The sequence below is a fragment of the Microcaecilia unicolor genome, chromosome 4 (assembly GCF_901765095.1).
Source record: "Microcaecilia unicolor chromosome 4, aMicUni1.1, whole genome shotgun sequence".
NCBI lineage: Eukaryota > Metazoa > Chordata > Amphibia > Gymnophiona > Siphonopidae > Microcaecilia > Microcaecilia unicolor.
Window position 1 is genome coordinate 222699801 of NC_044034.1, and position 13893 is coordinate 222713693.

At 45.4% G+C, this 13893-nt stretch overlaps 1 protein-coding gene across 3 annotated transcripts in view; it reads right to left on the reverse strand.

Annotated features, from left to right (window-relative positions):
- Positions 1-13893, reverse strand: part of PNPLA2 (patatin like phospholipase domain containing 2) — a 123774-nt gene that overhangs the window by 19962 nt on the left and 89919 nt on the right. For all 3 annotated transcript variants that reach the window (XM_030201260.1, XM_030201261.1, XM_030201262.1), the window contains exon 6: positions 7341-7514. In XM_030201260.1, the coding sequence (XP_030057120.1) occupies positions 7341-7514 (174 nt within the window). The remainder of the gene's footprint in view (positions 1-7340; positions 7515-13893) is intronic.

Genomic DNA, 13893 nt, shown 5'->3' on the forward strand with positions numbered 1-13893 from the left:
GGGGAAAATCCACTGCTTATTTCTAGGATAAGCAGCATAAAATGTATTGTACTTTTTGGGATCTTGCCAGGTACTTGTAACCTGGATTGGACACTATTGGAAACAGGATGCTGGGATAGATCCTTCGGTCTATCCCAGCAAATAGAATGTTAGGTATTATTAGGAAAGGAATGGAAAACAAAAATGAGAATGTTATAATGCCTTTGTATCGCACCATGGTGCGACCGCACCTCGAATATTGTGTTCAATTCTGGTCGCCGTATCTCAAAAAAGATATAGTGGAATTAGAAAATGTGCAGAGAAGGGCGATGAAAATGATAAAGGGGATGGGATGACTTCCCTATGAGGAAAGGCTAAAGCGGCTAGGGTTCTTCAGTTTAAAGAAAAGGCGGCCGAGGGGAGATATGATAGAGGTCTATAAAATAATGAGTGGAGTGGAACGGGTAGATGTGAAGCATCTGTTTACGCTTTCCAAAAATACTAGGACTACAATGTAGTAAATTTAAAATGAATCGGAGAAACTTTTTTTTTCTTCACTCACTGTGTAATTAAACTCTGGAATTTGTTGCCAGAGAATGTGGTAAAGGCGGTTAGCTTAGTGGAGTTTAAAAAAAGGGTTGGATGGCTTCCTAAAGAAAAAGTCCATAAACCATTATTAAAAGGACTTGGGGAAAATCCACTATTTCTGGGATAAGCAGTATAGAATATTTTGTACTTTTTTGGGATCTTGCCAGGTATTTGTAACCTGGATTGGCCACTGTTGGAAACAGGATGTTAGGCTTGATGGACCTTTGGTCTTTCCTAGTATGGCAATACTTATGTACTTATGTGGCAATTCTTATGTTCTTATGAAAATAAAAAAGAGAGAAGAGGGAGACATAAAAACAAGGCAACAATCTAAATTTTAACAAGGGCTCTAGGGTGATCCAGGACACTAACAATTCCGTGAAAGAATATTCTTAAAAAGAAACTCACTGAGCAGATAAGTAGATAAGGCTTGTGATGGGACTGAGTTAGCATGGATTTAGCAAGTACATAAGTACATAAGTAGTGCCATACCGGGAAAGACCAAAGGTCCATCTAGCCCAGCATCCTGTCACCGACAGTGGCCAATCCAGGTCAAGGGCACCTGGCACGCTCCCCAAACGTAAAAACATTCCAGACAAGTTATACCTAAAAATGCGGAATTTTTCCAAGTCCATTTAATAGCGGTCTATGGACTTGTCCTTTAGGAATCTATCTAACCCCTTTTTAAACTCCGTCAAGCTAACCGCCCGTACCACGTTCTCCGGCAACGAATTCCAGAGTCTAATTACACGTTGGGTGAAGAAACATTTTCTCCGATTCGTTTTAAATTTACCACACTGTAGCTTCAACTCATGCCCTCTAGTCCTATTATTTTTGGATAGCGTGAACAGTCGCTTCACATCCACCCGATCCATTCCACTCATTATTTTATACACTTCTATCATATCTCCCCTCAGCCGTCTCTTCTCCAAGCTGAAAAGCCCTAGCCTTCTCAGCCTCTCTTCATAGGAAAGTCGTCCCATCCCCACTATCATTTTCGTCGCCCTTCGCTGTACCTTTTCCAATTCTACTATATCTTTTTTGAGATACGGAGACCAGTACTGAACACAATACTCCAGGTGCGGTCGCACCATGGAGCGATACAACGGCATTATAACATCTGCACACCTGGACTCCATACCCTTCCTAATAACACTCAACATTCTATTTGCTTTCCTAGCCGCAGCAGCACACTGAGCAGAAGGTTTCAGCGTATCATCGACGACGACACCCAGATCCCTTTCTTGATCCGTAACTCCTAACGCGGAACCTTGCAAGACGTAGCTATAATTCGGGTTCCTCTTACCCACATGCATCACTTTGCACTTGTCAACATTGAACTTCATCTGCCACTTGCACGCCCATTCTCCCAGTCTCGCAAGGTCCTCCTGTAATCGTTCACATTCCTCCTGCGACTTGACGACCCTGAATAATTTTGTGTCATCGGCGAATTTAATTACCTCACTAGTTATTCCCATCTCTAGGTCATTTATAAATACATTAAAAAGCAACGGACCCAGCACAGACCCCTGCGGGACCCCACTAACTACCCTCCTCCACTGAGAATACTGGCCACGCAATCCTACTCTCTGCTTCCTATCTTTCAACCAGTTCTTAATCCATAATAATACCCTACCTCCGATTCCATGACTCTGCAATTTCTTCAGGAGTCTTTCGTGCGGCACTTTGTCAAACGCCTTCTGAAAATCCAGATATACAATATCAACCGGCTCCCCATTGTCCACATGTTTGCTTACCCCCTCAAAAAAATGCATTAGATTGGTGAGGCAAGACTTCCCTTCACTAAATCCGTGCTGACTTTGTCTCATCAGTCCATGTTTTTGTATATGCTCTGCAATTTTATTCTTAATAATAGCCTCCACCATCTTGCCCGGCACCGACGTCAGACTCACCGGTCTATAATTTCCCGGATCTCCTCTGGAACCCTTCTTAAAAATCGGAGTAACATTGGCTACCCTCCAGTCTTCCGGTACTACACTCGATTTTAGGGACAGATTGCATATTTCTAACAGTAGCTCCGCAAGTTCATTTTTTAGTTCTATTAATACTCTGGGATGAATACCATCAGGTCCCGGTGATTTACTACACTTCAGCTTGCTGAACTGACCCATTACATCCTCCAAGGTTACAGAGAATTTGTTTAGTTTCTCCGACTCCCCCGCTTCAAATATTCTTTCCGGCACCAGTGTCCCCCCCAAATCCTCCTCGGTGAAGACCGAAGCAAAGAATTCATTTAATTTCTCCGCTACGGCTTTGTCCTCCTTGATCGCCCCTTTAACACCATTTTCGTCCACGGCCCAACCGACTCTTTGGCCGGTTTCCTGCTTTTAATGTATCTAAAAAAATTTTTACTATGTATTTTTGCTTCCAACGCTAATTTCTTCTCAAAGTCCTTTTTTGCCCTCCTTATCTCCGCTTTGCATTTGGCTTGGCATTCCTTATGATCTATCCTGTTACTTTCAGTTGGTTCTCTTCTCCACTTTCTGAAGGATTGTTTTTTGGCTCTAATGATTTCCTTTATCTTACTGTTTAGCCACGCCGGCTGACGTTTAGTCTTTTTTCCCTTTTTTCTAATACGTGGAATATATTTGTCCTGAACCTCCAGGATGGTGTTTTTAAACAGCATCCACGCCTGATGCAAGTTTTTTACTCTGCGAGCTGCTCCTTTCAGTCTTTTTTTCACCATTTTTCTCATTTTGTCGTAATCACCTTTTCTATAGTTAAACGCTAGCGTACTTGATTTCCTAGTTTCACTTCCTTCAATGCCAATATCAAAACCGATCATATTATGATCACTGTTATCAAGCGGCCCTCGTATCGTTACCCCCTGCACTAGATCATGAGCACCACTAAGGACTAAGTCTAGTATTTTTCCTTCTCTTGTCGGCTCCTGAACTAGCTGTTCCATGAAGCTGTCCTTGATTTCATCAAGAAATCTTATGTCCCTTGCGTGTACAGATGTTACATTAACCCAGTCTATATGCGGGTAATTGAAATCCCCCATTATTATTGTGTTGCCCAGTTTGTTTGCGTCCCTGATTTCCTTTAACATTTCCGCATCCGTCTGTTCGTCCTGGCCAGGCGGACGGTAGTACACTCCTATCACTATCCTTTTCCCCTTTGCACATGGAATTTCAATCCACAGTGATTCCAAGGAGTGTTTTGTTTCCTGCAGAATTTTCAATCTATTTGATTCAAGGCTCTCGTTAATATACAATGCTACCCCTCCACCAATCCGATTCACCCTATCACTACGATATAATTTGTACCCCGGTATGACAGTGTCCCACTGGTTATCCTCCTTCCACCAGGTCTCAGAGATGCCTATTATATCTAATTTTTCATTTAGTGCAATATATTCCAACTCTCCCATCTTATTTCTTAGGCTCCTGGCATTCGCATATAGACATTTCAAACTATGTTTGTTGTTCCTAAGTACATCATGCTTAGTACTTGACAGTATTAATTGGCAATCTTTTGTCTGATTTTTATTGTTATTTAAAGATACCCGATCTACTACAATCTCTTTTGCAACCTCACTATCAGGATACTCTATCTTCCCTGTTATGGTGATATCTTTGAAATATACCTTATCCCGAACCATGCTCTTTTGAGCGACTGTCGGCCTTCCCCCCATTTCTAGTTTAAAAGCTGCTCTATCTCCTTCTTAAACGCCGATGCCAGCAGCCTGGTCCCACTCTGGTTAAGATGGAGCCCATCCTTTCGGAATAGGCTCCCCCTTCCCCAGAATGTTGCCCAGTTCCTAACAAATCTAAAGCCCTCCTCCCTGCACCATCGTCTCATCCACGCATTGAGACTCTGGAGCTCTGCCTGTCTCTTGGGCCCTGCGCGTGGCACAGGTAGCATTTCAGAAAATGCTACCCTGGAGGATCTGGATTTCAGCTTTCTACCTAAGAGCCTAAATTTTGCTTCCAGAACCTCTCTCCCACATTTTCCTATGTCATTAGTACCCACATGTACCAAGACAGCCGTCTCCTCCCCAGCACTATATAAAATCCTATCTAGGTGACGCGTGAGGTCCGCCACCTTCGCACCAGGCAGGCAAGTCACCAGGCGATCCTCACGTCCACCAGCCACCCAGCTATCTATATGCCTAATGATCGAATCACCAAGTACAACAGCTGTCCTAACCTTTCCCTCCCGGGCAACATTTGGAGATATATCCTCGGTGCGAAAGGATAATACATCCCCTGGTGGGCAGGTCCTGGCTACAGGAGTACTTCCTACTTCACCAGGGTGATGCTTTCCTTCTAGGAGACCTCCCTCCTCCAAGGTAGCACAGGGGCTACCTGACTGGAGGTGGGACTTCTCTACAACATCCCTGTAGGTCTCCTCTATGTACCTCTCTGTCTCCCTCAGCTCCATCAAGTCTGCTACTCTAGCCTCAAGAGAACGGACACGTTCTCTGAGAGCTAGGAGCTCTTTGCATCGGGCACACACATATGACACCTCACCAATTGGGAGATAATCATACATGTGACACTCAATGCAAAAGACTGGATAGCACCCCTCTCGCTGCTGGACTGCTGACTCCATCTTAGTGTTTTTTGAGTTTTTCCGTAATTTAAAACTTGCTAAAGTATTAAGGATATCAGCCTATCACTAACTTACAGTTCCTCCTTTAAACCCCAATCTTCAAGTTCCGAAAGCACAAGCAAAATTTGTTCACTTACCAGAGAAATATCCTCTTCTCCCAGAACTTATTAGAAGGAAAGGCACCTGGTAGGAGCACTGTGCACCTTGAGCAGAGGCCCCGAGTGGATCGGAACGGACCTGGGAGTCACTCCGGCGAAGGCTCCGAGGATATGCAGATGAGCTGCAAGTCCTCCACGGCACCTGAGAAGGAAACCGGTGGGAGAGCTGGGCACCTCTCAACCAAGAAAAGGCTTACCAGGGGTTAGGCCGAAGCCAGCATTCCTCCCCCTGAGGGTCGCCTGATCCTGGCTAAGAAGTACCTGGTAGCAAGGGCAAGTCTTGCTTACTAATTTAATAGGCTTTTCTGAAGGTGTAAACAAACGTGGACAAAGGTGAGCTGGTTAACACTGATGCTCATTTTCAAAGCACTTAGCCTCCCAAAGTTCCATAGAAACCTATGGAACTTAGCCTCCCAAAGTGCTTTGAAAATATGCCTCACTGTGTATTTGGATTTTTAGAAAGCATTTGACAAAGTCCCTCTTGAGAGATGCTTTAGGAAACGAAAAAGTCATTAGATTTGAGGCAAGGCCCTGATTTAGATTGGAAACTGTAAAAAGAACTGGAGACGGAAAGTAGGATTAAAATCGTCAGCTTTCCAAAAGATTGCATGCCAAAAGGGTCTGGAATGGGATCCATACTATTTATTTATTTCTTTATTGATTAGGATTTATTAACCGTCTTTATGAAAAGATTCACCCAAAACGGTAACATATTTCTAAAGGATCTGGAGAAAGAAGAATTGCCAAGCTCAACGGTGGCCCATCCATGTCAAATCTGCCAGTGACAAAATGATTTAAAGTTTTCAAAACAGCAAAGGATTGTGGGGATTTGCAGAGGGTCTTGTGAGATTAGAAGACTGAGAATATAAATGACAGATGAAATTGATGCGGAGAAGTCCAAAGTGATGCACCCAGGGAAAAATGCTGGATTCCAAGAGTCACCACTCGAGAAAAAGATCTCAGCATCATGAATTATCCCCTGAATTCTACAAAAGTTGCACAATTTAACCGAATAATGAGCTATTTAGCACCATAATTGGCTTAACAAGCATTTATTGGCACTACTTAAATTGAATTGGAATATACGCACATAAATTTAGGCACGGGATCCACACTTAAATTTTATGAACGAGTTCAAAAAGGGGGCATGGAAATGCAGGGTCATGGGCAGAACGGAGGCATTCTTAAAATTAACGTGTGTAGTTATAAAATAAGGATTTAGGTGCAAAGATTTCCACCACGTTTCAGTTGATGGAAATGGCCGCGCTCAAGTTAGGTGCGATTCCCGGACATAAGTGCTATTCTATAAAACCATGACTAACTTAAGCACAGATTATAGAATGGCGATTTTTTTGGTGCCGATTTTTTTTCGGCATCATATATAGAATTCACCCCACTATGTTGAAAGTTTCAACCCAGTGTGCTGCAGCAGTTAAAAAAGAAAGCAGAGTAAAAGAAATGGAGAACAAAACTGAGAATATCATTTTGCCTCTGCATAGACCCCTGTAATGTCCAAACCTTGAATATTGTGAACAGGTACAGTCATCCCATCTCAAAAAGATATAGTGCAATTAGAAAAGGTTCAGAGAAGGGTAACAAAAGTGATGAAGGGGATGGAAGACAGACTGCTCCGATTAGGACTCTTCTGCTTTGGAAGACAGCAAGTTTAGGGAAGAAATGGATGCCGTAGCCTGACCCAGAAAGTATAGGACTGTCTTTAGCTCTCTACACATTGTAGCTGCTGCAGGACCCCCTGCTGCAGGGCCTGGTCAGGTCACACTTTCAAGCCTTCATAAAAGTTGACTCTTGGAAGGATAGGAGGGAGGGAGAAAGAACTAGGAACTGAGCTGGGGGGAACTTAGAGAGAGGATGAACCGGAAAGTGAAAAGAATAAAGGACTGTTACTGTAGTTAAACACGAACCCCAACCCCCATGCAAGTGGATGTCCTTCATGGTGCTCATGCTGCAGCTAGTCTTGGGGTCCCCCCCTGGCACTGGGATTATAGTGTTGGTATACCTAGTGCCGCGGTCACATACCTTGGTTTAGTCTCTGTGGTAAATGCTCAAATATATGTTCTTCTTCTTCTGCAGCCAAAGCTGCAGCTTCTTCCTCCTGGTCCTCATCCCTCATTGCTTCCTCCTCTTCCTCAGCAGATTCCTCAGGGGCGGGGAGTGCAAGAGTTCTCATGGGCCTGGGGCGATGAAGGAGACCTAGCAGCACAGCACAAGAGCGATTAAGAATGAGCAGGAGAAGAAGACATGAACTTCCTTCTAAGAATGCAAGGACCCATGGGCTCACTCCTGGCCCAGCCAGACTTTCCACTCTCTCAGGATATGGAAAGTAAGGATGCGGCCATGAGTGGGCCTGGGTGGGTTCTGGTCCCATCAATTTGGAGGCAGGCCAACCATGTCAGCAGCAGCAGAATGGGCCAATGAGAGAAGAACTGGACACGAGGTCAACATCTACAATGCCTAGTGCCCACCTGTGAAAAAAACAGTGTGTTTTAAGCCTGTAAAATGTATTGGATATTTTCCTGCACTGAATATATTCTGAAGTGTATTTCTCCTATTTGGCCAGCTTTGCTGTAAAGCTGCTATAGGGAACTGAATGTTCTTTTTCTTTAACACAAGCAGGAAGCAAGAAGCAGTATATATTTGAAATCTTGTTGACTGGGCTCTGATTGGCCCAGGAACCCATCTCATTTGGACTTTATTGGCTGTTGCTTCAGTTTCAGCCTGGGAGAAGAAAGAGAGAGGTCTCCTTGCTGAAGCTCTGTAAACAGATATATGCTCTGATCTCCCCGGTCACTTTCTAGGACGTAAGCAAACATTTAGTTTTAGAATTGATTCATATTTCAGTTACCTGTTATTGTTTTGCTAATTGTAAATTTTTTGTTCATTGTTCAATTTTTAAAACAATAAATAATTGCTTATTGCCTCTGCCTATCTGGACTGATAAAGAATCCTGGTGGTTGTGTGTTGGGTCTGTGAGTGCTTTCTGGGAACTGGGACCACTGGGAGTGTGGCTCCAGTAACCCAGAAATCACTGGGGAAAATTAGAGAGCGGGAGACTCGCCCAGAGGCGGCTGTGACCCAGTCAGTGGGAGGAGGGTGCTTGTGTAGAGCACGAGCGGCAGGTGCAGGTGGACCTGAGCTGTGCTGGGGATAGACCATCTAAGTGGCCACGGGGTAAAACCAGGCGGGTGGCTAGGCATTTCGTGACACCACCTATGTTAACCTTAGTCCCCACAAAGTCCTGGCTATGCCACTAAGGGAAAATGACATCCTTTCCATTTTGACAGTGCAGAAACTGAATCTTCTATTTACAATCATCCACCCAGAGGGGTCAATGATTATGACAACTGCAGGATGGAATGCAGAATAGATTTCTGGATAGCAGAAGCTGCTAAGTATAGCACTGTATCTAAACAGTCCATCTCTGGACCATCCAAAGTTCTCACAGCAAGTCTAAATGAGTTCTGACCTTTGAGTTAACAGTCACATGTTACAGAGTCACTGACAGTATCTCCCTGCTCTGCCAGAACAGACTCTAAGCACAAAGATGTCTCCTGCAGAAATTATGTACCAAAAAATGTCAAATTCTGTACATAGTGCAGCCTATTTAAAACATGTATTTCCAGGTACAAAATTCCCCAGGCCCTTTGTGAGGAAAAGGTCAGTGCTGGCAGAAGTACATACAGGGATTTCATGCACCTCCTTTCTCCTGATGTTCCCTGTATGTGTTGCACCTGCAAAATATGTGGGAGAAATGCCTCCCAGAGGTGCAGTCTGTAAATTACTACTACTACTATTTAGCATTTCTATAGCGCTACAAAGCATACGCAGCGCTGCACAAACATAGAAGAAAGACAGTCCCTGCTCAAAGAGCTTACAATCTAGTAGACAAAAAATAAAGCAAACAAATCAATTAATGTGTAGAGGAGAGGAGGGTAGGTGGAGGCGAGTGGATACAAGTGGTTACGAGTCAAAAGCAATGTTAAAGAGGTGGGCTTTCAATCTAGATTTAAAGATGTTCCCTGTATGTGTTGCACCTGCAAATTATGTGGGAGAAATGCCTCCCAGAGGTGCAGTCTGTAAATACTGAAATCACCGCAGGGGAATATCCCTGGGCCTGCAAGTTACATGGAAGGACTGGAAATAACCCCTATATGAGCAATGGCAATATTACAGCATGGCCAACAGATGGCAGCATAAACATGTGTGATGCCATTTCATTCCTTTTAAAGCGGGGAAAGCAGGAGTGTGTGGTGCAGTGAAGAAAGAGGTAAATAGAGAACAACTTTCCTAGCTTTGGTTCTGGTGGTGATTAGAACTAATTGTACAAACACAGGGCCAGAGGAAGAGGTAGGTGAGACAGGTTAACTGCCAGTGCTCTTTGTCAGAGGGTGGGCATTAGTATGCCATGAAGAAAGTTCTGATCGTGAGGGGAATCCTCTGCAAATGATAAAGCTGCACACGAGCAGCTGGTGGGGATAACCCCTCTTGACAACACAACCACACAATGGGTCATCCTGCCCTAACTATAGTTGTATTATAAACTGCTCTGCTGTACTTTTTGTAACACAATTTGTGGTATATTAAGTACAAGTAAAGAAACCTGTGTCCCTGTAACCTCCTGAGCTCCGCTCCCCTCTAACCCTTACACTGTAACACCAGAGAAGTCCCCCTGTTACCCCCCCCCCCCCCCCTTGGCTCCGCTTCCCTCTCACACCTATCCTATAGTAGAGGACATTTTGTGTCCCTGTAACCACCTGTGCTCTGCTCCCCTCTAACCCTTACACTGTAATACTAGGAGTTCCCCTGTGTCCTTGTAACCCGTTGGGCACTGCTCCCCTCTAATTCCTGTTAATACTGTAACTCTGGATGAGTTCCCCTGTGTCCCTCTGTCCCTGAATCTCCCTGGACTCTGCTCCCCTCTCATCCCTATACAATACTATTATAGAGGCCCTCTACTCTCCATCTCTCCCCTATACTGTTGGACCAGCGGAGCTAATATTGAGCACTGCGCTGAATAGAGTTTCCAATGGAAATATTCTGATAAAACCAGAAGCAAGGCAGTATTAAAGTACAGGCAAATGAGACGTGTTTAGGGCCCAAATATTTACGAGGGGCCCTCACAGCAGTGCTAATTCAATGGCACCCAAGGCAGAATTTTGTTCTGGTAAGTCAACTGTTTGCATAAAGAAGGGGGGAAGGAAATCAGGTCTACTGCAGCCTTCAGAGGTCTATCTATTTTCCCCACATCCTGTGCATTGTCCTCTAGTCAGCAGGAGGAGTCGGTGAGCAGTGCTTCTTACCTGCTGCTTCCTTCTCTACCCAGTTTGTAGGAGTTTTCAGATATATTTATAGTACAATTATTGGTGGTGATGGTGGTGGTGGGAAACTCAATGTGCTTATTTGCATAGGATCCCTCCACTACCACTATACACCCCACCCTCATGTGTGATACTACAATTTTACAATCTCTTCCAGCATAGGTATCAGAACAGGGTAGAGCCACGGGTGCCATCATGGCACCCCCAAAAATCTGGATAAAGCAGAAGGCGCACCAGGCTCTCCCCATTCCCACAGCCACCACTGAAGCTACTGCTGTTTCAGCTGTGGTGGCAAAAACAGAGAAAAAGATCGTAAGGCCACACTGTTCCTGTTTGCGGCTGCTGGTCCCACCTTTCTTTGAGATTATTTCCTGTTCCGGGGCTGAGTTGGCAGTCACAAGCAGGAAGAGTGCAGCCTCACAGTCTTTTTGTTTTTTTCTGCCACTGCTGAAACAGCAGGGGTGGCCATAGCAGCATGGTGTTGAGTGGGGGTGGGGGGAGCTTAGTGCACCACTGGCGGTGTCCGGTGGAGAGAACGGGTAGATGCTAGATGTTTGGGGGGCTGAAAAAGAAGGCAGACACTGGATGTAGGAGGAGGTGGGAGAGGAGGGGAGGGGAAGGGGGCAAACACTGGATGTAGGGGAGAAGGAGGACAGATGTCAGATGGAAGGGAGGAGAGAAGTAGCAGACGCTGGGTGTAGAGAGATGAGAGGAGGACAGATGACAGATGGAAGGAGGAGAGAAAGGTGGCAGACACTGGATGTAGTGGAGAGAGAGGGGACAGATGCAGATGGAAGGGGGGAGAAAGGAGGGACAGATGCTGGATGTGGGGGGGATGAACTGACGCCAAATGGAAGGGAGGAGAGAGGTGGCAGACGCTTGGATGTAGGGAGGAGGGCCAGACGCTGGATGAGGGAGAGAGGAGTGACAGATGCTGGATGAGGGGGAGAGAGGGGACAGATGCCGGATGGAAGGAGGAGAGAGGAGGCAGACGATGGATGGAACTGGGTAGAGAGAGGGGCCAGACTCTGGATGGAAGTGAGGAAGAGAATGGCCAGATGCTGGATGGATGGGGGAGAAAAAGAGGAGAGACTCTGGATGGAAGTGAGAAGAGTTCGACACTGGGTGGAAGGGGGAGATAGAGATGGGGCAGATGCTGGGTGGAAAGGAAAGCTAGAGGGGGCACAGACACTGGATGGAAAGGAAAGCGAGAGAGAGAGGCAGATGCTGGATGGAAAGGGGAAAGAGGGGCAGACGCTGGATGGAAAGGGGGGAGAGAGAGAGAGAGAGAGAGAAGGGCAGACACTGGATGGAAAGGGGAGAGAGAGGGGCAGACATTAGATGAAAAGGGGAGAGAGAAAGAGGCGCAAAAACTGGATGGAAAGGGGAGAGAGAGGCAGACGATGGAAAGGGGAGAAAGAGAGGGGGCAGAGGCTGGACAGAAAGGGGGGGAGAAAAAGAAAGAGGGGGCAGACGTTGGATGAAAAGGGAAGAGAGAGAGGGGCAGCCGTTGGATAAAAAGGGAAGAGAGAGAGGGGCAGACGCTGGAAGGAAAGGGGAGAAAGAGAGAGAGGGGGCAGAGGCTGGATAGAAAGGGGGGAAGAGAGAAAGAGGGGGCAGTTGCTGGATGGAGGGGGCAGACTCAGGATGGAAAGGGGAGAGAGAAAGCGGGGGCAGAAGTTGGATGGAAAGGGGGGAGCCAGAGGGCAGACACTGGATAGAAAGAAGGGAGAGAGGGGGGCAGACACTGGATGGAAAGGGGAGAGAGAAAGAGGGGGCAGAAGCTGGATGGATAGTGGGGAGGGAGAATGGGCCAACACTGGCGAGAGAGTTAAGAAGACAACGAGGAAAGCAGAAACAAGAGACTAGGAGCAACACAATTAGAAAAAGTCAACGGCCAGACAATAAAGGTAGAAAAAATGAATATTATTTTTAGTTTAGGATAAAGTAGTGTGGTAACTGTGTTAATAAGTACAGAAAATGGAAATAAGGTGATACCTTTATTTGACTAATTTTAATACATTTTGACTAATGTTTGGAGACCAAACCCTCTTTTCTCATGTCAGAACAGAATACCATAACAGCAGTATAATGTCCTGACCTGAGGAAAGAGGTTTTGTCCTCTGAATGCTCACTGAAAAAATGTATTTAGTCCAATAAAATGGTATCATCCTCATTGTATTTTCCATTTCTTTTATTTGTATTTGTTAACTCATATTTATTTAGATTTTGCTCACACCTTTTTAGTAGTAGCTCAAGGTGAGATACATTCAGGTACACTGGGTATTTCTCTGTTGGGCTCACAATCTTGGTTGGTACCTGAAGCAATGGAAGGTTAAGTGACTTGCTCAAGATCACAAGGAGCAGCAGTGGGATTTGAACTGGCCACCTCTGGAAGTCAAGCCTGGTGCTCTAGCCACTAGACCATTCCTCCACTCCACTATAGTGTAGTGACTGGAATATGTCAGTTTTTGAAACTTACGTCTGCTATCTTTACATTTGCACAGTATAAGGGAACATAAAACTATATTGGATCAGACTAATGGTCCATCTAGCCCAGTATCCTGCTTCCAACAGTGGCCAAACCAGGTCACAAGTACTTGGCAGAAACCCATTCATCACTTTTTCTCTTTCTCTAGAGTTGTACTGTGGCTTTTAGGGGGTTCAGGTTAGTGAAGATACCTGTAGCAGGTATTCTCCGAGGACAGCAGACTTCATTTTCTCACAAGTGGGTGATGCCAATCCGCGTCGCCTGGTCTAGCATTTTGCCAAAACTAAAACTAGAGCTTTGCAGAGCACAAACTGTGCTTCACCGCACATGCGGAAGTGCCTTCCTGCCCGTCGCGCGAACGCAGTCTCCTCAGTTTAATACTAAAGCAAAAAATAAAGTATAACCAATGAGACAACTCCAGGGGGAGGTGGGCAGGGTTGTAAGAATATGAAGCCTTTTGTCCTTGGAGAATACCTGCTACAGGTAAGTATCTTCGCTTTCTCTGAGGACAAGCAGGCTTCTACCTTTGCGCAAGTGGGGAATCCCTAGCATCCAGGCTCACCCAAAACAACAAACACTGGTCAATTGGGTCTCGCAACAGCGAGGACAGAACACAGATTAACCTGAAACTATATACAATCTGAATGAGGGTGTAGCCTGGAACAAAACTAAATGGGCCTAGGAGACTGGATTTGGATTCTAGACCCCAAACAGATTCTGCAACACTGACCGCCCAAACCAACCGTCGCGTCGGGTATCCTGC